The 25028-nt window shown below is 38.6% G+C and overlaps 1 protein-coding gene across 2 annotated transcripts in view; it reads left to right on the forward strand.

The window, feature by feature from the left end:
- POLR3B (RNA polymerase III subunit B) overlaps positions 1–25028 on the forward strand; it is a 79751-nt gene that overhangs the window by 12192 nt on the left and 42531 nt on the right. For both annotated transcript variants that reach the window (XM_049822176.1, XM_049822178.1), the window contains exons 10-17: positions 7707–7829; positions 9342–9458; positions 9949–10083; positions 15647–15808; positions 19166–19366; positions 20271–20433; positions 22437–22590; positions 24494–24568. In XM_049822176.1, coding sequence (XP_049678133.1) covers positions 7707–7829; positions 9342–9458; positions 9949–10083; positions 15647–15808; positions 19166–19366; positions 20271–20433; positions 22437–22590; positions 24494–24568 — 1130 coding nt within the window. The remainder of the gene's footprint in view (positions 1–7706; positions 7830–9341; positions 9459–9948; positions 10084–15646; positions 15809–19165; positions 19367–20270; positions 20434–22436; positions 22591–24493; positions 24569–25028) is intronic.

A 25028-nucleotide genomic window follows, 5' to 3' on the forward strand; every position in this document is an offset into this window, starting at 1 on the left:
AACTGTGCTACAGCTCAAGAATGAAGATTGGTGGCAGCTCTCAGAAGTTAGTATGTACAGAAGGACTTGGCAGGTCTTAGAGAATGCAAGGTTTTTTTCCCCGGGAAAGTCATCCTTATTGTACAGCAAAAAGGAGAAAAAGTGCTGCATTTTTCTGCAAGGAGAGCATTGCTGTGGCAAGACAAATGCTTGCTACCCCCTTACTGTTTTGTAAGGTCCCTCTGTACTGCTGCCTGTGCTCCTGTTGCTACAGAAAGTCAGAAGGCTTTTGGTTTTTTTTGTTATGACCTATGTTGCAAACTTGTGTTAAGGGTCTTTGTTTCTGGTTTTGGTCCTCCCCACCTCCAGCTTGTGGACTGCTGAGTAGCTCAACACCCTTTGTTTCAGATCCAGGGACATGACATAGCCAGGAGCTTGTTATACATGACTTCCAGTCATAACCATAAACAAAACCGATAGCCTTTGGGGAAGTCTTGCAATTCTTAGACCTATTCTTAAATCCTTTAAGATTACTAGTGACTTGCTTTTCTTGGCAGTTTACTTGCTTCCCCTGTGAATGAGCTCTGCCTCAGTCAGAATACTTGAGAATCCCTGCCTGATTTAGGAGCACTCACCAGTATCTTCAGTGCAGTGAACATATGGACAGACATCATAGCTTTGAAGCGATCTCTGGTGGAACTGATAAAGGGCTGTGAGAAGCATCAACCCTTGATTCTGGGCAAGAATTGGGGAGTATTTGCCCTGCCAGCTGAGCTGGTGACAGTGTCATGCATTGGCTGTCATTGCCTGTGAAACTGCCAGAACTGCTTTCTTTCGCCCTCTGCTTCTCTCTTTCATTTTAATTCACTCAAGGGTGCATGCAACTGAAGGCGTAACGATGACTACTCCCTTTGTGCCCAACAGGACTGGAAGCAGGCTGGTAGCCCATCTGTGTGTGGTATTGAACGCACTGGGCTACAGCCCGTTAAGGTGGGTGGACATCCACTGTCCAACTGTGTCTTAGGCTAGGACCTGTCCTCCCAACAGCTGGTAGCTGCTTCCAGTCCTGTAGGCTTCGCTGCTGCCTGTAGGTTTGTGGTCTGGTGCAGTGCATGTGCAGAAGGAAACTGGGCAGCGGTCTTGGAGGCACTGTTCACAGGGAAGGTGGCTTAGGGCACAAAAATGCCTCTGACTGGATCTATCAACCAATATAAGTAAATCCTATAGCTCCCCTTTGGTCTTCACTATAATGGTTTACAGCTCGGAAGGTTTGGGGAGCAGATAGTCGCTCAAGGAAATAAATTGCCAGGAGAGGGCAGCACTTGCTCACAGCATCCAAACAGTTTCTGCCACCAGTGCTGATTTGTTTGTGTTGGCAACTACAGACTTTTCTGTGTTACCAAAGCTCTTTGGCTGATTGAGAGTTGTAAGAATCGGTTTTCTTGTAGGAAGTGCTTTGGGTTTGGTACTAGAAAATAGTTTAATAATTGGATTTAGACTTGAGAAACAAATGTCTGTTATCTCTGGTGAACCTAATCTCTTCAAGTAGTTGGAGAAGATTTATCTGGTTTTAGTGACCAATATTAAAGGAAGTTGAGAAATTATTTGTGGACAGAAATGCACATAGAAGTGTCAGAATTAAGTTCACAACTTTTCTGTTGCAGGAAAGTGTTAATGTGGCTCTTAATCCATTGCTCAAGTACCAAACAGCTGGATTCCGCCTTCACTTACAGACTTTTATTACATTTTGTCACCCCCTGCTGGTATAGATAAATACCTGCTCACAGAAGAGTAACTGCTCTGGGTTATTAAGCCTGAGGAGGTGATTGTTGGGGTTTTTATTAAGCAGCATTGTACTGACTATTTGATCATTTTCTGACAATGCTTGCTGTAATTATCCCCCTGCCTATATGTATCTTTTATATTCTAGATAACTTTGCATAATTTTTCCTTTATTTATTGAATAAGAGGTTACAGTTGTTAGAAGCTCTTGACCATAATGCTTTTCAAAGTTCTGTATTGATTTAATCCAGTAGCAAATTAGCTGCACCCACTTCAACTATGCTGAATGTTCCATTCTTGACTGGCACTTCACTGTACTCATGAGTGATCATTTTCTTTACCTTTCTTTTAATGACATGTGAACTTCAGGGATCTTCTGTCCACTTTTGATGAGTCTCTAGCTGGAAACTAAAAAACCCAGACAGTCTTTTCAATGGTTTCTTAGGCAGGCACCGGCCTCCGATCTTTCTTTCTTGGGCATTGCTATAATGAAGTATTACTTTTGTATTTAACTACTAGAAGCAAGCTTACAAACACTATAGCTCTGCAACTGGAAAATCCCTAATTTAGGGATCCCCCTGTAGCCTCAGCTCTCCCACATGGCAGTAGTATACATAGGAGATTTGTTGGAAAAGCAAGGAGAATAATTCCTTTCTGCTGAGACCCAAGCCGTGGGCATGGAGCTTGGGTCTTCCTCATTACTCGTAGGTGTTTTGCTTCTTGTATAGATACACACCTGCAAGGGGCAAAGTTAAGCTGTACAGACAATCTAAGGTCTGAAGTTTTGGTTGCCTTTGCCCCCTTAACTTCTACTGTAGCAACTCTTTGTATAATTTCCAATTAAAAAATAAACTAAGAAAGCAATGACAAAAATTTATTGCTCTGTATTTCCTCCCAGACCAGCATCCAGGCTGCAACCAAGTTCGACAGACCTCTGTGTTTTGACTAAGAAAATAACTAGTAATTGGTAGAGGGCTGCTATCCAGTGCATGGGCCAGCTAGAGGGGACAGTTTTGTCAGGGATTATCTGAGAGTCAGTGGGAGAAGGTTGGGCAATTTTGGATTGTCTTTCTAGTCCGAATAGCTTTAAATGGCCCAGTGTTCCTGCAAATGACGTAAGGTGTAGATCAGGTACAGAAAATAATTGTAACTTTACAGAAAAGAAAGCAAGTATTGGAGATCTATGATGTAATGTGGATTTAAAGCTACCGCAACTGTGAAGTGGAGGTGTACTGCTATCCCTTAGACATCTTTGTCAAAAGCAAGGGCTGTGCAGTAGAGAGTATTACAAACACTACCCCCTGACAAAGCTGCGGCCTAAAGTTCATAAAGAGGTCCCTAGACTAGAATCTAAGAGCACTTTTGTGTTTCAGGCATGAGTCATGGACACTTCTTAGCTGCATGCTAGGGTGAGACCTGAACATACAGTGTTCCCCATCATTTTTTTTCTTTCATGGTGAGGAAGGAAACCCAGGTCCATGGGCTGTGGGGAGGGGTGGAAATAGTGTGGATCTAAAAGTCCCTTGATCTGGATAGGTGGGGGGGACTGGACTGTGTAGGGTCACTCTAAAGGTGGCATCTGCCTTGCAGTTCATCCTTATCCATAGTCTCTTCTGAACTGCAAGCCTGAATGACCTTGTTCTGCAGCTTTGCTTTTCTGCCAACCAGACCTGTAAGGGATTGGCAGATTCGGCAATTTAACAGCTAGTTGTGCCGAGCACATGTAAGTTGTAGTTCTGTGAAGTTTAGCCCACTGACAACAGATAACTGATATTTGATAGGCTACAAAAGGTATGGTCCTGGCACTATTCTGGGACAGACTTGGAGAGTCTGCCCTTCAGATGTGGGCGAGTTAGTGCTTTATTGCTGTGCTAGCTTAAACACTTTTTCTCTAACCTTTCCTCTTGAAAGGACAGAAGCATTTGTGCAGCCCATATATATGTAAATGCAGGTTTTGGTTTGAAGCAGTGATATAAATTGGCCAATTTTGCCCCCAAAGTATGTATTTGTTGAGGTTTTCAAAGGGCTATCAACTACCTTGTAATGGGAAACAGACACAACTAATTTGCTTCCTGCTTACTGTGTAACATTGCTTCATTACTTAATATACACATGCAACCAGAATGGTATTTAGGATGTCCTGAGTTGACCTGCAACCCCAAGAGACCTTGTGTTTTAGCTGTGTCAGTTGGGCACAGATCATAGGGCTGTGTGAACTGTGTGGATGGGGTTTTTGATATGTCAGGCTATGAGCTATGCACGTTTTATCTGGGGGGCTTGGACAGTTTTAGGTAGCAATGAGCATTAGAGGAGATGTGGAATATTTGTGTAGTGCTTCAGGGTGTTTCTATCCTGAAAAACATCAGGGTTACAGGTGAGGTAGAGCTGCTGCTTTTGCAGGGAGCTGCCTACATTGCAGGGAGTTAGAGCTGTTTTAAGGTAAGGGCTATTTTTCTTTTGGGTTTGTAATCTTGATTCGGTAGACTTGAGTGAGTCCTGAGAGCTGAAGTAAATGAAGGTTGCATGCTACACCAAAACTGGCTGGGGAAGGAAGAGAATTATAAGTAACCTAGGGGGACTTAAAAGTTGAGTTTTACAACCTAATTGCTAGGTGAAGTATCTTTAGTTTATGTGGGAGCTATAAGGAGCTGCTCTAGGACCTGAGGCAAAAGATTTTTACAGCAGGCCGAGTTTCATTTTTTACAAACCTGGGTTAGTCTTGGAGCTGTTAAGATGCAGCTCTAGAGGAACAGCTGAATGGTGGTCTTACTGGATCTGCAGAATTACAGGTTCCCATGGCTGCAGTTTCATAGCCCGTATCTTTTGAATTACGAAAGCTCCAGACCAATTCTGTCTGTGATGTCAACCTTGAACTTCCCTGACATCTTTTTAATCCAGTCATCTGCCTGTCTCCATTCTGTAATTTAGCCTGATGGACTGCAGAACTACATTCTAGGGAAGTACCATGGAAACCAATAGACATCATCATTAAGACATGAGCTGGGAGAGGAAGAGCTGGGCTCGCAGTCTCTCCTGCACACTCTCTTATATGTACGTGTGTCTGTGCACACACAGGCGCATGCACACACACACATTTTGGGCAGCAGGAACCTCCCCAGTCCTAAGAAGTGGCTTACTCCAGTTGGACCACTTTCACCTACTCAGGATGACCTGAATAGTCTGAATGTTCGCTTTGACTTGTCTGCCTTATGTCCATTGACTACTAGCCTTCCAACCATGCTCTTCAATGGCCTGCTACTGTCTTCTTCCTCATCCCTTCACTGCTACTCTTAAGTTATCCCTTTGCAATGTCTCCTTCCCCTCCACCGCCCCCTAAAATTATCCCTTTGTGACATCACCTTCCAATCAAAAATAAACAAGACATCTTGTCTCCTGCTATGCTTTTATGTTAATTCCCTTTCCCTTGGCTTTGTCCTGGGATCATGAGCACTTTAAGCATAGGACCCATTCCTACTTTGCATGTCCTCAATGTTTCTGTAATGCAAGCAACAACCCAGGAATATTTTATTACTATCCTAGTGATGTTACAGGCTAATTCTAGAGTACTTCTTTGGTTTTGGTTTTTTTTTTTGTAGAAGTGCAACATCAGGGCTAAATTTACTAAAAAAGAAAGTGTTAAGATTACAAATCTATCTGATACCAGCATGGGCCTGTTGCTTGCCCTGTTAGTGTTGCATGTAGGTGGATTTGCGTGTGCAGCTTTGCCCATGATTGTTGAGAGTACAGAGGAGAATAGATGGGTTTACTTTTAGGCTATTGTATCAGCGCATCTTTTTCAGTCATTTGCCTATGTTTATAGTTATGACTTATAAATTAATTTCCCCCAATTTGCATTTATCTAACAATACAACATATATTTGGTGGCAGATCCCAGCCTTTCCCACACACAAATTCAGAACGCTCAAGTGAGTTTGCTGCTACAAACTTCAACTAGAAAATCTACATGGGCATAATGATATGTCCTATTCTCATCTTGTTGTCAGACTTTTGATCAGAGAATTCATCAAGTTAGAAGAAATCATCAACCCTTTTTAATTTACCAGGGCTTTCTGTTTTTTAATGGACGAAAGAGCATAGTAAAACTGCAGCTTGACTTTTTTTTTCCCCACTTGTTTTGTTCATTTTTATGTGTCTCTTACGATCTGGTTGCCATCCTAAAATTAACCTGGTGGGCAGAAATAGGGTTATATCTTATCACCTTGCATTTGATGTGCTTTAGATAAATGTATTCCTGGTATACGTGCCTAGAGTGGCACAAAGATTCCCTTAATAACATTTTGTTCTTCTGTAGGCTTAGTGCAATAATTGTGTGAATCCAGTTGTGGTTCTTAAACTGGTTTGCTGCTTAGCTATTTAAAGTTCTAGACACATTGAAAATTACTGTTGTGAAGCTTTCATGCTTTTGTAGAGTTTCTTATGGGTGTGGCTCTTAGGTCGTGAGGGATTTTAACTTCTCTGCTGAGGTTTTTAAACTACTGTGTGACCTTATTTAAAAGGGTGAGAAAGTATAATAATATTTGAAAAATGGAGATCTGAACTACAGTAGTATCACTTGGGCAAATCCTGGTTCTGAAAAGAGCCTTGAGATCAGAGGGGTGACTACTTAGTGGCAGCAAACTATGATGAAACACTCTTGTCTGGTGAAGTAACTGTGTCTTGATTTGGAGTTCAAGTCTGTCTGAGATGGTGGAATTGTCATCTGTGCTTTGTGCTAAAATGGGAATGTTCTCACACTGTTATAGGTGTCTGCTACTTTTGCACTGCTTTTAATTTCTAGTAAACCACAAGGTGAAGAGAGAGAGTTTTAAGTTAAAGGAACTTCAACCAACCACTTCTTTGTTGAAAAAGAAAGAAGAAATGAAAGAAAAAAAGAAAAAAAAAAAGGCTGGATACTTCACAATTATAGCAACAGTTTTGCAAGGGGATAGTGTTAGCTAGGTGTTAAGCAAAGTGACACCCAATGAAGGCAATAAGAAGGGAAGGTATCTGTGCATTTTTGAGGAAAATGTGACTTTTGGGGATGCTGCCAGTTTTTAATGAGAACCAGAGTACTAGGGTTTACATAGGCCATTATTTACAATGGTCTTTGTGGCAGGCGGTTTGAAGAATAATATGAATGCAAACGTAACTTCCTCACAAAGTTCTGAGAAACATATTATAACTCAGCCAGAAGAGGTTTAGTGAGATTATTCCATTTCTTGATATGGCAGAGCTCCAGGCAAATGTGTGAAGGGGGGAGCTTTAGCACCATCTGGAATCCACAAAGGCCTTCACTGCTGGCTGCCACCTTGAAACACTTACTGATAGAGAGATTTTTCTAAACCTGTTAAGCGCTTTCTTAGTTTATTAAGCTTTTTCTGCAGTATAAAGTCTAACAAGGTGTCCAAGGATCAGTGAAATAATAGAATGGCTTTCAAGTGGAATTCTGTAGTGAAGTCATCTTCTAAATGCGGAGAGCTGCAAAGGAGGTAAATTGTAAACGTTCCTCAAGTAGGACGTGCTGCATCACAGTCTACTGAGTTTGCAAAATTGCTTGTGGTAAGAAACCATGTGTAATCTTTTAAGAAATTTCACCTTCCTTTATTTATTGTAGATTCTGACTTGGGTTTCATTGTTACACAGGTAGGGTTGTTATTACCTGGTATTTATTTTTTTTCTTAAGAAAAAACAGAATTTAACTCCTGTCAGTGAAGAAAAAAAGGCTCTCCAAAAAGTGTGTGTGTTCCTGCTGCTTATCAAGATTTCCATTTAATGTTCTTCCATAGCTAGAATATGTGCTGCCAGTGCCAGATGGCACAGTTTCTTAGAGAAGAACTAGCTCTTGCTTAGGAGTAATGCAGACAAACAATACCAAATTAGCATAAGCAAATGTCAGTGAGTTAACATAAAGCCTGTGCTATTTCTGTCTTTTCTTCTTTTCCTAGGCCATGGGTGTTGAGAGTGACCAAGAGATTGTACAAATGATTGGCACAGAGGAACACGTGATGGCTGCATTTGCTCCTAGTCTGGAAGAATGCCAAAAAGCTCAGATTTTTACACAGATGCAGGTGTGTCTTTTCACATGGCCAGAGGCCATAAAAATCTGAAGACTGTGGGTATTGACCACTTTGCTGTGTCAGCAGTCAACATACACTTTGTGTTTTGAGGTTTGTTTTTTAGGGTTTAAGCTGAGGGTTTTTAAGTGAGACTTTGCTCTCATTGCCTAACTGAAAAACCCCCTAACATCAAGAAATGCTTTGTTTACAGAAGTCCAGGGTTATGTTTTAGTGTATGTGACAAGTAGTGATGTCCATAAGATTAGGATTTTTTTGTTGAGGACAATTCCCATTTTTCAAAAAGGAATTGCATGCCCCATTTCGCAGAAGCCCCATTGGTGTGGACATGACCATTTCATCATGAGTAGATGTTCTCCTTCAATTCTAACCTCTTGTGTAAAGCCCACAATAATAGCCACCCTCCATCCTGCTGAAGACTCATCAGAATTCTCTTCAGCTCATACACTTTTTAATTAGCTAGAACACGGGCCATTTTGCTGGCAGCATTTCCATCATGTACATATTAATCTGCTAGAAGAATCTTTGAAGATTAGTCTTACTTCTATTTCATTCTAAACTGTATTGAACCTTTCCGTGTGTGGTGTTGAGTGTTGTAAATTGAATGTCTTTCTAGTTTACATCTTTTGGGGCTTTTCAGGGTTAGAGGTAGCATGAAGGCCTCCTAATTCAGAGTCAGAAGAGTAAAATGGTGAGGCTGGAGGAACATAGAGATATGTGAAGCATCCAGGAAAGTAGAAAAACAGAAATACAGAAGTTAGTCTGTGCAAGAAGTGTCAAATGAAATGAAAAAAAAGTGAGCTATTTGGGGAAGAAGGTAACAGATGGAAAGGATAATAATCTGTCATCTAGTGGAGAGGGTAATTCTTTGGCATAGGGGGCATGGCTTCATTTCCAGGCAAGAACTTCCTGTATGGACCTGGGTAGTTTCTTTGACTCATCTGACCCTATATTCTGCAGCAGCTTGATTCCATTTCTTGGACACCTGGTAAGAAAGTAAGAATCCATTAATTATTGCAAGGTACTCTTGGAGACACGTGTAGATGCCACACAGTAGAGTTTGTGCCTATTAAACAGTGAGTGCCACCTCATGGTTTAATATCTGAATGAAACTTAGCAAATACACAAAAGAACTGGAGGTGAAAAGTCAAATTAAATGAACTAGATATCTCTGGAATTTATATAATCCTTTTTCCTATATCTCTGCAATCCTGTTTCTTTTAATATTGTAGTAATCATGTTCTTTCACCAATTCCCATTCCAAATGTTATCAACATATGATAAACATGTTGTATATTTAATTATAATCAATTGTGTCAATTTTCAAGATTATTTTTTTTTTTATTAGCATCACTTATGTGTTTGGTATTTTTCACTTTGCTTGGAGTTTGTATCATCTGTGGCTAGTGGGATTGCACTAACTGAGGAACACATACAGATATCCATGTGTGTGTATATTTGTATAGGTTACGATTCTGATATTAACTTAATTGCCCCCCTTGACAGGCATTGAAGTACATTGGAAACAAAGTACGAAGGCAAAGGATGTGGGGAGGCCCAAAGAAAACAAAGATGGAAGAAGCACGAGAGCTGCTAGCATCAACTATTCTGACCCACGTTCTTGTATGTAATGCTTTTTTTTTTTTTAAACTGGAGTAAATTTACGTGGTTATTTATGGCGTGAGCTTTGTTGGCAGGGAAAAATGATTGCTTTGTAGCTGAGATAAAGTAAATCATCCTCAAAATAAAGGGGAAGATTTAGCTTGAGTCAAAAGTAATCTTTATGTTTATGAAATGCTGTACCATTGAACTACTTACCATACTATGCATTTTTTCTGCATAGTCAGGTGGTATCAGCTATTAGTTCAGGACCTTATTCTCATGACCTATACCTTTATTCTGACTTGTTTTCATTTACTATCTGTTTCAATGTCACTAATGTATATTACTTTTTAGCATTTTTTAAGAAGGTAAAGTGCACAAATCCTTTTTGTATCTCCTCGGACAGCCCAGATAACCCATTGATTTAAATGGATGTGTTTGTCTGAATAAGAGCTAAGGACCTGATCCTGAAACGTCGGTATGTTTTTCTTTTTTGTTGTTTTGTTTACAGGTGAAGGAATTCAATTTTCGTGCCAAGTGCATATACACAGCAGTGATGGTGCGCAGAGTAATTTTGGCTCAAGGAGAAAATAAAGTAGATGACAGAGACTACTATGGAAATAAACGTTTGGAGTTGGCAGGGCAGGTGAGTCTTTACTTCGGAATGAAGTGCTCTTTTGGGGTTTTGTTACTATCTGCTTTTAAAAGTTGCAGAATAAGGAGCATTCCTGTATTCTTGATTGAAGTGTTTTTCCTCTCATTTTATTTTTGTTGGCTTTTCTGTGTTGACTCATAGATATGCTTCCCTGATTGAGACTAATTATATCCTCACTTCTGTATTGCCTCTTTATACCAGAAAAAAGGACAGAGCAGTGTAAATACAGCATCAGTTCTAGTTCCATTATAACACTATTAGTGCTAAGAAGGCAGCAGTAAGATCCATCTTCTGGTGTCCCCCTGTAAGCAGCTGGGTAAGGGAATAAACTGGGACTAAGTAGGTGCTTGCATCTCAAGTCCAGACTGTCCCGCTATGGAGAACCCAGCCTATGTAGCAACTCACAGAACAGCGACTCAAGCCTTCTGTAATTTGGAGAAGCGTGTAAGATTGCTTATTTGTTGTCAACTGCCTTTCTAGTCTCTAGGGTAGCATGAATTAACAAAGTAAGTGGTTTGACGTTAACTTGAGCAACTAATGAAAGTGGATTGCGTAGACTTCTCTGCTTGCAGAATTTTGGCACTGGAGGTAGAAGCGGTAACAAAAGGCTGTGAAGGAGGGAATGGTTTGAGGTGTCTGACTGGCACCATTCTTTTGCAGAGAGGGTGGCAGTTCAAAGCTGTTGGCCAAACTACTTTCTCCTAATTGGGAATTTGCCTATCAAGTGAAGGAACTTCTTGGTTAGCATGGCATGGATTTTTCCTTGCCATGTGTGGTTATTTGATTAACCAGTTTAGATTAGGATTGGACTTCTTTGTTGTGCTCTGTATTAACTTAAGTTGGAGTTCTGGCAGCCAGTATCATCTCTGGTTATTGACCATGCTTCAGAAATTCAGGCAAGTATAGGTAACTCACCAGGTTGGAGAAACTATGCATCTCTGCTCCCCCCATCATTTGCACTGGGATTTCTGTTGCAGCGCAAGTACCTATTCATTCCTTTTTCTTCATATCCAATGGGAATTCTCATCTTATTGTACTTTTTAAGATGTGTGCTTGCCTATTGTTTCATACTCCTTCCCACGTGCCCTGTCCTCCATGCACATACGTGAACACACACATGGGGTGCGCAATCATTTCAGGGTAAAAATGTGCGCTTTGCTTCCTAGTTTTCTGAAGAAACCAAGATGACACTCTTGAACACACTCCAAGCACAAATACAAAGGAAAAAAAGCTTTTAACCTGTTAGGAAAAAAAAATCCTTTCTTCAAACTAATATGTTGACTGTTCATCAAACTTTTATTCTTGTGCTGGAGCAGAACACATTTCTAAAGTCTAAGGAGTAGTAAGAAGACATTAGCACAATACTCTAATGCAGCAAATATTTTAAGCTGTAATGGATTTATTTGGTTTCTGCTGTAATGTTGTTGTTGTAGTTAAGTGTGACTGTAATCAGTAAAATCAGTTGGTGCTTTGTCATCGTATTGTTCTTATTTAACTGGGTTGAAGGAGTAGTTTGCTATTTCCTAATATTTTTAGAGGCAGAAAGTAGAGCAGGTAAAAAAGTTTTCTACAAGCTGTAAGAGAAAGGCCTCTGCTCACACTGATGTTAACAACCAAAGTCGTTTTAAATTAACTGGGAAAAGGTTTTAAATGTAGAGGATCATCATAACAAAGCCAATGCGTATTTTTTCTACATCAAGGAGAACTGGGGGGGGCGGTTAACACTTGATTAAGAGTAGTTCTGGCTCCCTTGTGATATTTTAAAAGCTCATTTCAAGCTGAACACTTGAATTCCTCTCTGCCATGTTATCAATGTAATATTAATTTGATTGGATTACAGACTAAAAAGTGTAGAGATTTTGTTGCCAGTTTCTAAATGTTTGTGTTTAGCTAAAGTTTGTGTGGATAAAATGGTTGGTGGTTTGTTGTTGTTTTTTTTAATGCCAGCGTGTTCCTGGAATAAAAATCCTGTTGATTTAAAATTTGAATAAAGAAAAAAAAAAAAAAAAAAGATGATTCCCATGGGAAGAGAAAAACATAGCGGTCTAAACAATGTAAAGACATAAAAGGCATTGTGTTTATAAAAATGTGTGAAAACAATAGCTGCTAATTTCACACCCCATGGGACAAGAGAGTACGAAATGTGCTTTAGCTTTAGATAACAGAGTTGTATCCACTAGCCAAGCTGGTTTACAGAGCTTTCTCTTAGTCTTTCTGCCACTAGAGGCTCGGTAGGCCAGGTGCCAGCTGAGGTGTTAGCAAAACCTACCGATTTCAGGCTTAATCTTTTCACCTACCTTTTCTCTTCCCTTAATGTGTTCATTATTTGCTAAGCATTACTCTGTTCTTTGTCCTCATTTTTTTTTTGTTTCTAATGCAGCTTGCTTTGTATGGGTGAGATATGGAACAGCACCAAAATCCGGCACCCTGGAAAGCAAGGGATTTCTACCCTGTGACAAAAGAATACCGCCTTGACTTCAGAGATTGCCTAATCCCAGCTGTTCTGATAATATAATTAAGGCTGCCTAATGTCTTTAATTTTGCAACCAGTTTGTGTGAAAGGGAGAATTTGGCACTCTAAAGGCTTAAACGCTAAATAGCAATCTCAAGGCGCCTAATTAGAATTCTCTGACATTAAGCTAATTGGTGAAACTGTATTTCAGCAGCTTAACTTCTTTATTAATTTTTCTTAGGATTTTCAATGAAAATCAATTGATGAGCTGTCAGTATGGGTTTTTTTCTTAAATATAATTTGCTCTTTAGTGCTCCTGTCTGAAGCGGTCTGAAAGGCCCTGGTCTAACTATGAAATCCATTGAATATTATCATTGGCATTCCATCCTTTTTCTTTAATCTCTTGCTCTTGACCTAAATAATGTGGTTATTGTGAGATTCTGCTTTGCCAGATAGTCAGAGCTCTTGCAGACCGAGTGTCTGTGAGTGAAATTAGCAAAGTACGATGCTTTTCAGACTGGCACATAGTAGCAAGTTGGTGTACTTGGTGTGTAACTTACTTTATTAGCTCAAAGAAGAGGAAGGATGGTGTGGCTTTGTAATCCCTATGGCATGTGGAATTAGGAGATTTTTTGCAATTTTATGGTCAAGAAATCAAATATGAAAACGTTTTCTGAGTTAATTTTTTTAACTGTTCTGTTAAATGTTTAAGACCTGCCCAAACCTGTTGAGATCAAATGTATTTCATGATTGATTTCAAAAGACTCTAGTTCTTATTTGACAGGACTGTCAGACATCTTAAAACTGCGCATTCCTTTCTTCTTTTTCCCTGCTTTTGAAATACTTCCCTCATAATCTAGTTTTTGGAGACTCCCGTGGGTTCTCCTTCCTAATATGATGCTTCCTAAAAGATGCTTTTATTTCTGATGGAAATCTGATTTAAATGAGCTGTGACATCACAGGTGAGTTGCAAGGGACTGGATTTCTTTTGACCACGGTGAGAGGGTATCACCTTGTAAATATTAATGGTACAGCAAGGATCAGGAAAGGAAAGAGGGTCTACAACACCTTCCTTTCGTGCCAAGGCCAGGTCTAAAAAAAAAACCACCCACTTAAGCAGTTTTCAGCGAAAACTCTTACGTCCAGAGTGGAAGTAGGATTCCATTTTTGTCAAGGGTTAGCATACAGTGTGTGCTATCACTGGTTTTACAATTTGGTGACTGAACACTAAGTGTTCCATATGTCTTGTAGAGTAGACTGTCAAAAATAATCCAGTCTTGCTCTCCATGAAGGCCAGTGGTAGCATTTTATTGCAAATCAGACATCTGTCTTGAGTTTCCAGGTGTAATTTTTTTATTCCTAAATGAATTTGTGATGCCAGTGAAAAGGCTAGCTTATAATTTAGTTAGCTGCTTTACATTTGTCATTTGCCAAATGCTTTGGTCTGCCCAGCTGGGACATGTAGGTAGAAGCAAGCAAATGAAAGCTAGTGGACCATCCCAGTGACACAGAAATGAGTGGTCTGCTGCCTTGTTTCCAGAAGGTGAGGAAAAGCTAGGACTATGTCTGTTGGAGACAGTTAAAATTCAGTTTAATTCTGCACATACAGAAATTAAATTGTACTGCTGACTCCAGAATGTCTTGGCTTGTGATGGCTGAATACCTAGCTTGTTCAGCCCTACAATGCTTTGTACACTGGGAACTACCATTTCTGGCATTGGTTAGCTGCCACATTTTCAGTTCTGCTGACACTTGTAGCTGCTGTAAAATAGATTCCCAGGACAGGACTGCCAGGCTTTAGAATTTACACTGCTTGCTTGCAAAACTAATCATTGTGAACACTTAAAATGTATCATGTAATGCAGATTTAAATGTTTTGGGAAGCTATTAGTGTCTGCAAGGAGAGGTTGAGCAAACTGCAGAAGCAAAGCAGGTTGGAGAGTAAAAAAAAGTCAGATCACAAACTTTGGTAGCCTTTTCCTTGTATGGCTATTTTAAGACCTAGAAGTAATTAGTATCCATATACAGAAAATAAATAGCTTAAATTGCACAACTTTTGAAGAGTAGTATTGCTGGTATTTTTTTTCAATTCAGCTCTGTTACATAGCTTCTTTGCTTAAGCTGTAGACTTTTTTTTTTTTTTAAAGGGAGAAATGTGGAAGAGCATTGCACCTCCCAGATAGTAGCACTTATGTAATAAGGATGGCAGGTGTTGAACCAGGTGGACTCTCTCTGGGTGTAATTGGTTTTCCGTAGACTGTGATCGGCAGAAAGTAGCAGGATAAAAGTGTATCTGAGTGAGGAAGCTGCGTATGTAACCTGACATATATCTTGCCGGTTGTCAAGAGCAGAGGTTGCTTCTGGGCCCCTAAAAAAGTCCTTTCTAGTTCTGCTTGTCCAGAAGCAATGGTAACTGTGCACCTTTTGTGCTTAGTCTGGTCTTGCAAACTGTGCACAGCTTCCAAACTCTGTGCTGCTGAGTTGCTTCCCCTGAGGGCCCCTTACAGTCAGTTGGGTGTCTTGTCCATTTTAAGTAGCTCCTGGAAAGGGGCACTTCAAACAGCCTTTTTCACTTTTAATAATAGAATAGGTCAAAGTGACTCTTCACTTACTGCTTTACTGCAGTTGTTCCATCCAGTATTAGAATAGAAGCTGGTCTTGTCTCCAACTCTTATGTGTGATTCAGGGTTGTACATTTAAGGTATTAAATCCTTAAAAGAGTTTGTGACTCTAGGAAGGAAGAAGTAGATCAGGTGGATTATAATTTAGGGAAAACAGTAAATGGATAGCGTAGAGATGGATGGGTATGCCAAGATATTGTGAAGGAAGGATTAAAGCAAACCAAAAAGGGATAAATGCATAGGCTTAGACCATTCTTCTACTTAATTTGCTTTCCATTATGAAATAATTTCTTTAATATTGCACCTTAACAAGACAGAAAACTTGTGAGAAAAATCTCATTTGAGAAACAGAGAAGATATTTTTTAACTGACAAGAAGTATAAAAGGTAGAAATATTAAAAAGTGTGTTTCCCCCCTGCCCCATTTCCCAGACCTGGAGAAGTATAATTTTTCCCTTAATCCAATTGGTTTGTTTTTCCAGCTTCTGTCTCTTCTATTTGAAGATTTGTTCAAAAAATTTAACTCTGAACTGAAAAAGATTGCTGACCAGGTAATCCCCAAGCAACGTGCAGCTCAGTTTGATGTAGTGAAGCACATGCGTCAAGACCAAATCACCAATGGCATGGTCAATGCCATCTCCACAGTAAGTATTTTTGTTTTCATTCTAGTATGTAAAGTTTTTCCACTATAGTGAATGATGGAAATGTATAAATTTTGTTCTGATGACTTTACTATCTTTGATCGTAAAAGCAAATCTATTTAACAGTCTTTATAGATTAAAATTGCAAAACTTTGTCATGGGCAGGGCTTTTGGAATTCACTGACGAATCATTGATTATCAAACCACTTTTTATTTCACCATTTATTTCAAAATGATGATTTGGTGTTTGTGAAGGAATGGTAGACACAAGCAAATTGAAAATAGTGGTCATGTTTGTGTTTATCCAACTTGCTGTCTTCTAGGTTCTACTTGACTGTGTGGTTGATGGTATTTTTTATTACCTGGATTTAGCTAGGGTCAGGTTACATCATACGTCCAAAAGGTGGTTGAAAAACAGCCGGAAAACATCATGAGCAGAAGATAACTGGGGGGCAGGGGGGAGGGCAGGTAGGCCAAAAAAAAAAAAAAAAAAGCTGAATTTTGAGCTCTTCACAGGCAGTGCCTTTTTATTCATATGAAGTTGCTAGTATGAGCAAATTTGCAGCACAGCACAGAAATTAGTATTTCTCTGCTAATGATACTGAACTATTTAACAGGGAAGACTGCTACATGCCATATTATTTCAACACACCCCCCCATAATTAAGCCTTGAAATATTTGTCTTGGTTAGATTTTAGTCTGTGTCTGCCTTCTGCTAGAATGGATATTTTCATTTGTGGACAAGAACAAAACCACAATTACTAACTTTGTCTCTTACCTCACGCACCTGCAAGAGCAATTTGTGAGACGATTCCTGAAATCTAGCTACTAGCTTGTAAATGACTTTGAAATCCATGATTTTTTAAGAAATTAGATTAGTCTAAGTATTTTAGTAGCTGGTAAAAATTGTGCAACTTAATTTTTAATCTTTGGAACTCTTGAGAGGGCTTTTCTGCCTAGCATGAAACTGAGGTTTTTCTTCAGTTCTTGTAAACAGAATTAACTCCACAAATTGCATCCAAAACAACCAACAGTCTGTTACTTACAAATCCTAGTGTTAAAGCTTATCACTATTTAATTTTATGAGTGCCCCAAATGTAGTTAAATCTCTACAGTGCACGTAACCAAAACAATTGACAGATTTGTTTCTCTAAATGCTAGTGCTTTCTTCTAGCCGGTGCCAGTTTTTCCATTTGGACTGACAGAGATAAATCTGCAAACTATTCAGTACATATTGTAAAGTCTTCCTTCTTCCACTATCTTTGGACTTTTTTTTACTGCCACATAAGCAGTTAAACACCATCTGCTCTTAAGCATTGAAAATAATTTCTCAGGAACAATGCCCAGTGCATACTATTCAAGAGATTAAGCAAATACCATAAAAATCATTCTTGGAAACGACAATCTCCAATCTCACCAGAATGCTTCGATGATAGTCTCAAAGAGCATGAAATAACTCAGTGGATTCATAATTACACCAGTAGCATGCAAAAGAATTCATAGCACTACTGCATCAACAGTACAGTGCTGTTCAGTGATATTTGCTATAGGTCTTCTTTTTACCCTGGAAAATACCAGAAGAGAGAGTGGGTCAGGCAGTAATGCCACAGACCTAATAGACATTTCAGCATCTGCAGAGTCATCCGATGCTGCTGAGGGAGCAACTTTCAGTTTACAGGAGTTTTGAGTAAGAAATTCTCCACTGGGGATGGTTTCACAACAGCCCTGGCCACATTTTGGTTTTTTTTGACAACTTTTGAAGGAGTCAGTCTGCCACTTCCAATGCACAAAGAATTTTTCATATTATTATATCTTCAGGCAGTGTTTTTACCTCCCCTTTCCTCCAGTCGTTGAGATTTCACAGTCTTCTGGGCAGTGAAGAAGAAACCACATGCTAGTTTAGACTGCAAATACAATCATTTCTAGCATGAGGAAAAACTACTCATTTATTGTATTCTTCCACTTTTATTCTAATAACTCCCAGTCCTTAAAGAATGAAATGGTTAGTGAGTGAACCCTTCCCGAGAAGGTTGACCAAGTGGACAGGTTTCTTTTGACTGACTTAGTGTTGGGCATTATGTCTTCCCACTTTCTGTAACAAGGAAAAAAGAGAAGTTCTGTAGACTATTTGATAGTCTTTCCAGTGGAAGCAGATATCAGAATCATTCAAATGAGTGGTGGTTTCTTGCTGTTCATCACAAAATGGGATTGTGCTGTTAATGTATAAATAAAGAAGCCAAGCAAATCGCCCTCTAAAAGGATTTCAGTATAGTACAGCAAGTGAGCTTCAAATTATTTGTTAGCATTGGTGAGCTGAGTTTATCAAGAAGGCTACAGGAATTAGCAGAAGGCAATCCTTGGAAAGCGTTACCTTTGAGATGTTCATTGCATTTGGATTGACCAGTAACACGGTGGCTGGGGTAGATATTAGTAATTGGGACAGAAACTTGCTGTATCCACTGACTCAGGTGCTGGGAACTGTACCTGGAGTAGATGTCATGAAGTCAAAAACTGTAGCACCAAATTTCAAGATCTTACAGTATAGATTATTAAATCTGCTTGGCATGGAGACATAGTTGTGTCCTAGAACATTCTCAGAACTCCTCTGGTCTCCTAATTAAAACAAGTGATACTGCCTGTGACAGTCCTGAAACAGGAAACCTCTGACATGTGCATGGATCTTGCATTTCATATTTGGTGTAATCCTACCAAAGAATTTGGATAGACCTAACCCCACACACTCTTCTTCTGTGAGAAGACACATCAGTGAGTCTTCTTCATCTGGATTCTAAAAAAAAAAGCCTTCAAGAAGGTACAGATGGCTTTGATGTCAGACTTCTCCAGCATAAGTGGTTTTTTCCTACAAAAAATATTTCCTACAGAATTTTCTTACAAAAATAACAAACCACGAAAAAGGCAGAACTGGAAGTTTGTCAGATCTATTGTAAAAGTGTATTTCACTCAAAATACCTTTTTTTTTTTTTTTTTTAAATACTCAAAAAAATCTCTAAAGGGAGAACAGAAAATAATTTAATTTAGCTAAATTTGAGTGTTGATTTACCTATGAGGGACAGATGATGAAGAACCTTTGTGTGATTGAATATACAACAGCAAAAGTATCATCTCGTTTGAAAGAGCAGTTCTTTTGTTTAAACTTTTTTTTTTTAATACTTAGTACAAGTATGTTATAACTAATAGTTTATATGCAGATAGGTAATTAGAAAGTTGTTTAATATAAGTGGGCAACATTTGCTGTGCTCCTCAGATATCATCCTGCCTAGATACTGAAGAAAGACGTGTAGTGTTGAGACAGGGATAAACTGCAATAACTTTTTTTAAATGGTTCATTTTATTCTACAGGGAAATTGGTCTCTGAAGAGATTCAAAATGGACCGCCAAGGCGTGACACAAGTATTGTCCCGCTTGTCTTACATATCTGCTCTGGGAATGATGACTAGAATCTCTTCTCAGTTTGAAAAGACAAGGAAAGTGAGTGGTCCTCGGTCACTACAACCATCTCAGTGGGGGATGCTCTGCCCATCTGACACTCCTGAAGGAGAGGTGAGGAACTTCTGTTTTGCTTTCAGTATTTCTTGTCCTGAGGAATGGAGACACTGTTTATTTTGAAGCAGGTGATCCTCCATCAGAGGAATAATACTGATGAGGAGGTTTCTGGAGAGATAAATTATCCTCAGCCTGATAACACAACTTGTGTGTCTTCTCACATCCCAGCTATTTACATCCTATATTGCCTGTATTTACATATTGTATTGTCCTTTGTCTCCTACCTGAATGGACTGGCTGAAAACTGTTCAGAAATCATTTGGCTGCATGAGAATTACATGAGGCCTCCCATTTTTGCAGCAGAGCTACTTGCTCTCTTTTGATCAGAGCAGAAAGAGAAGAGTCCTAAACTCATCCCCTGATGGTCTTTTTTTTGTTTTCCTTTTTTCTTTTTTTTTTTTCCTAAATACATAGTACTGGGGCAATTCTGAACTTTCTAGCATAAATATGTAGTCAATATGAGCGAGTCTCATTAAGCAGCTGAAATAAAATTGCACTGTATAAGATACTTGGATATTTTTCATTTTAAAATGTTAAAGTTTGTGTTAGAACATATAGGATACCTGGCAAATTGATAAACAGACTGATTTCATATTTCCATTATGTTTCTAAGTAGCTATTGCTTTGAAGAGAGAAATACAGGGTTATACACGGTTGGATAACTTAAGAACTACAACTTCATCGCCTATATTTTTTATTAGTTTATAAATGCTAAAACATTACATTTCAGTGTGATATAGAAAATTCTTCCTTTCTCCCTCCTAATTTTCAGTGTAGTTAATTTGTTTCATTTCCTTGACTTCGTTGTTGTTGTTCACAAGCATGGTTTTGGAAGAAAAATGTATGTAAAGTATTAATACTTTGGAATGAAATGGGTAAAAGATGTATTTTTTTATTTTAGGCTTGTGGTTTGGTTAAAAACCTTGCCCTCATGACTCACATTACTACAGATATGGAAGATGGCCCAATTATTAAATTAGCCAGTAATCTTGGAGTTGAAGACGTCAACTTGCTCTGTGGTGAAGAACTTTCATACCCAAATGTGTTCCTTGTTTTCCTAAATGGTATGTAACTCTTCAGCAGTCTTGACTCTGATTTGTTGCTGATGGAAAGTTAGGCTTCGGAAACCCTCCAACAATTTTTGGAGCACAGTCAACCACAGATTCCGTTTTCCACGTGTAGATAATTTAATCTGTAAATATTTTGGTAGCGTTAGGCAGTATAGACAGGCCAGATGATGGTACTTAGTTGTCTGAAGTTGTGTCCTCAGAACTCTGACTGCAGATGTGTATAGCTGGGAAATTGAAGTTTTTTTCAAATTTCAGTACTGTTTTTAAGCACATTTGCATAAATAGGCACAAAAATATGTATATTCTCTTACAGATTTGTTTGCTTTTCAGGCATTCACCAAATGAGGTTCTGTTCGTAAAGTACTTTTAAGAGACTAACACGGCTACATTTGTAATAACTTTCATTTACAAATTCAGAGCTTCATTCACATGAAGTATTTAATTTTACAATAATCTTTATGTATTTTTATATATATATTCATGCAAGTTCCTTTAAAAACAGAAAGCAAACATCAATTGTTTGCAAAGTTTAGCAATGCTATTCTCTTTAAAACTACCTTTTAAAGGGCAGCTTGCTTTGTGAATGATTAGAAAAAATTAGACTTTGGAAAATAGGCCCCTTTCTTTGTTAAAGGGATGATTCAGCATATGTGCTTTGCATCCGCATGCTTATGTTCCTTTACAACTGATCTTTTAGCATTTCTAAATCAACAGGTACTATGATATCAGATTTCAAAATACTGACTTTTAAAAACTACAGCTGTGATTTAAAAATAGCCTTTTGTCAACAGCATCCACTTCCAGGGACTAGTATTTAATGTCTGTCACTATGAATAGTTCTCCATTTACCTTTGAATTAAACAGCAGTTGTTCTTCAATCCTGCTTTTTCCCAGTAATATAAAAACAGCACTTGACCAAACTGCATTCCTTTGCTCTGCTTTTCTGTAGCAGTATGTTAAAGGTAAGGTTCAGTGAAACTACATGCACTCTTTTTTCTGTCTTTTTATGGCCCAAAGGGGAGTGCAGAGCAGAAATATTGGACTCTTCCTTCACAAGCTCAATCAGTGGTATGGAAGAAGATAGTTATGTTCCCAAATGTAGATGATCCAGTACTAAGTGAGGCAAAACAATTTACTGTTCGATCTACTAGTTTGTGGGTTTAATCCATTTAAAAAATTGAGGCTTGTGGATGGCTGACTTGATTTGGATTTAAACTTGTGACCTAAAAGGGCAGCTAATCTGTTAAGTACAAATCCTTTAAGCTAGGAAGACCTTTGTATTGTCTTATAAACTCCCTAAACTATCATGCTTTGTCTCATCCTTTAAAGTTTTGTTTAAAATGACATCATACTTATTTTTATTTTATATATGATGACTTTGGTCAGGTGACTCTTTAAATGAATTTTACTCTCTTGTTTGTTCATCATGCATCAGAATACTTCAGTATGTGCTGAAGTGCCCTGCTAAGATAGCAATAGCTTGTTGAGCTAAGTTCCTGGACAAATTCGGGTGCTGTTGTGAGTGATCACATGTATCAAAAATATCAGGTCTTTATAAACTTTCTGACAGGGCAGCAGGACGGTTCCTTGGTCTGTTCTTGGAAACCTTGGATCCATTTCAGTACAGGTGAAATTGCAGGCTTCAGAAATGTTTTTTGCTTGTACACTAATTGGTGAATGGGCACGTGAGCAGAAACATACTTGAAGAAAGCTGGATGAAGCATGCCATTTGGTTTCTGAAGCTATTTGGAGGCAAGCAGATAGATGACCTGTAAAATTCTGACAGGTTTTTTTGTTTACTAAGAGAAAAAGAGCCAATTCTTATTCATGTCAGAAGAAGGAAATTTTATGACAACTCTTATTATTTGCAAGAGTAGGAAGTATTTCTGTGCATGCTAGACATGATAAGAATTTGTAAGTCAAGTTTTGGATATGCAAAGAATGCACTTTCTGAAGTGGAAATGCAAGAATGCACTTTCTGATCTCTTTCTGAATAGGTAACATCCTTGGTGTCATACGTGATCATCAGAAATTAGTGAACACATTTCGGATAATGCGTCGAGCGGGTTATATCAATGAATTTGTTTCCATCTCTACAAATCTTTCTGACAGATGTGTCTACATTTCCTCTGATGGAGGGAGATTGTGCAGGTAAACATCTCGTCAGAATTATCTCACTAGTGAACTTAGTATAAACACTGTTTTATGCACTGTAAGTACACTGGGCTAAGACTTTAATGAGTACAGATTTAAGCAAATTCAGTAGGACCTGAGCATCTCTTTTCTCCTTAAATAGCCCTCATTCAGAACAGACAGATCAAAATCAAACTGATTGGCAACTCTAACAATGTCCAATGTCCTTGGAGGAGTGTTTTACTTCCTGTGAAGTGAGAAAGAAGCAGACACTTACCTGATATCCCATGGGTGTGATATCACATTTTAGAGTAAGAAGCTACATTTTGTCTTCAAGGGCCTTTATTTCTGGTGCAAAACTTCCTCAGGCTTGTATACCTGTTTACTATGATACCAAAAAGTATGTCTCACAATTTTGGTTTATTTCATTGCTCACCCTTAAGTAGGTAGGGAATTCAAGAAACCTATAAGGTAGGTCTCCACCTTCAGGTGCTTATGCTCTTTGTTAGACAGAAAGAGTGCCTGAATAACAGTTATATCACAAAGGAAAGCAAAAAGGAATTGGGTGGCTAAAATGAGAATGGGTAGAACATAACAGTATTTTGAGACAGAAAATCAGGTTGATTTATAGTAGATGCTAGAGACTCCGGTCAGATTATGGCAGCGCTGTGCTAGGTTATTTGCAAGTAAAACATCTCTGGGCCCAAGTGATTAGGCTAAAGAACAAGGTATAAAGAATGAACAAAGCAGAGATAGGGAGAGGCAGAATGAGTTAATAAATATATGCATTTTTTAGCATTGACTAGCTGTGTATGTATTTTGTGTGCAATTTAAAGAAGCAGCAGTCATAACTACAGTTGGCATTCCACCTGATTCATTAATTGAATCTCAGACCATGTGGAATGCATTATGAGGTGTGCTAGAGGCTCCAAAATAGTACATGTACAAACCATCAGTTAATCATACCTGGTCAAGAGATCCAGGGAAGGGGCATATTCAGTGGCAGAGAAATCACTTTTGCAGTCAGGGCTAGTATCGGCCATTCTGCAAGTTTGGAGATGCAGAAAGACTTCCGATTTGTAAAATGAAGACAAGTGAAATCGTGGATTTCCAGGAGTTTACCAGGTTTGCTTTGTGGCACCCCCCACCCTGCAATTGTTCAGATACCCCTATTAACCATTTAAAAGTGCTCATTAGTCTTCAAACAGTTATTTAGACTTCAGAGAGGACCCCACAAGTATCTTGTAGCTATTTGCTGCTCTTTATAAGAGCAACTTGTCCAAATAGCAACAGCCCTTGACGTTTCATTCTTGCATGCCATCCTTTGTGTCAGTGTTTTCTTGGGGTAAGGAAGCCTTCAGAGATCCATGTGCTGTTGAAATTTATGGATTCATCTGAGGTCACCCATAGTAAATGCCTGTACTTTACACCATGTAAGTAGCAGTAAAATACATTCTTGCATGTGGACACTTGAGCACAAACTGTTCACTCAGTGTTGTATGAAGTCCCTGCAATATGCATAGAACTTAATGCTGTACTTAGCTTTGTAGATTGGGAAAGCTTAAATCTTTAAAGCCATCAACAAAATGTGTAGGTAAAACTTATAAAATGTTAGTTTAAAGAGTTGGGGGTCATGGGGGGAAGGCTTTCTCCTCAAAATTGAAATCTTAATTTTTCTTGTACACTTTTTGGGTACTTCATAAACAATATATCAGTTCAGGATATCTGTGATATCATACCAATGTCTGAATAATTACTGATTATATTTATGTGGCTGTATCAGTTAAAGGTGGACAAATTTTAAAAGTGGTTTATGAAATAGATTGTGCATAGACAGGGTTCTTATTGTAAGCATAAATTAAGTTACGTACCTAAGCATTTGCTATGATAATCCTTTTTTTTTTTTTTTTTTAAATTGTAGACCCTACATAATTGTCAAGAAGCAAAAACCTGCAGTTACAAACAAGCATATGGAAGAACTGGCTCAGGGATACAGGTACACAATTCAAGTGGACCATATTCATCCTCACTAAGTAAATACTGTGTGGAAGTACTTCAGTCAGTCAGTATTTCACAATCTTGGGGTTAGCTATGTGGAGGAGAAGTCTACTCTCCTATATAAATTAATAATCGGTGTATTGGAGGTTTTCTGTTTAAAGCCAAATTAGGTCTAGTGGTCTTAATTTGTTACTGCTATGAAATTTGATGATTATACAGAATAAATACATCTCACAGCCTCATCTTTCTGCAAATGGAAGGCCTGAGGCAGTATCATCCTTCTCCTGATCAAAAGATCAAACACTTCAAAGGAATATCAACTTTACTGCCCTAAACTAGGCACACTCAGAATTAGTTTTTAAACTCCTTGCAAATTCTTAGTTTGAGTGTTTAAAAAAACCACACACAAAAGCATTTAAAAGCATTTAAATTTAGCTTTAACTAAATTTTGCAAAACC

Source organism: Accipiter gentilis, chromosome 18 (genome assembly GCF_929443795.1).
Source record: "Accipiter gentilis chromosome 18, bAccGen1.1, whole genome shotgun sequence".
NCBI lineage: Eukaryota > Metazoa > Chordata > Aves > Accipitriformes > Accipitridae > Astur > Astur gentilis.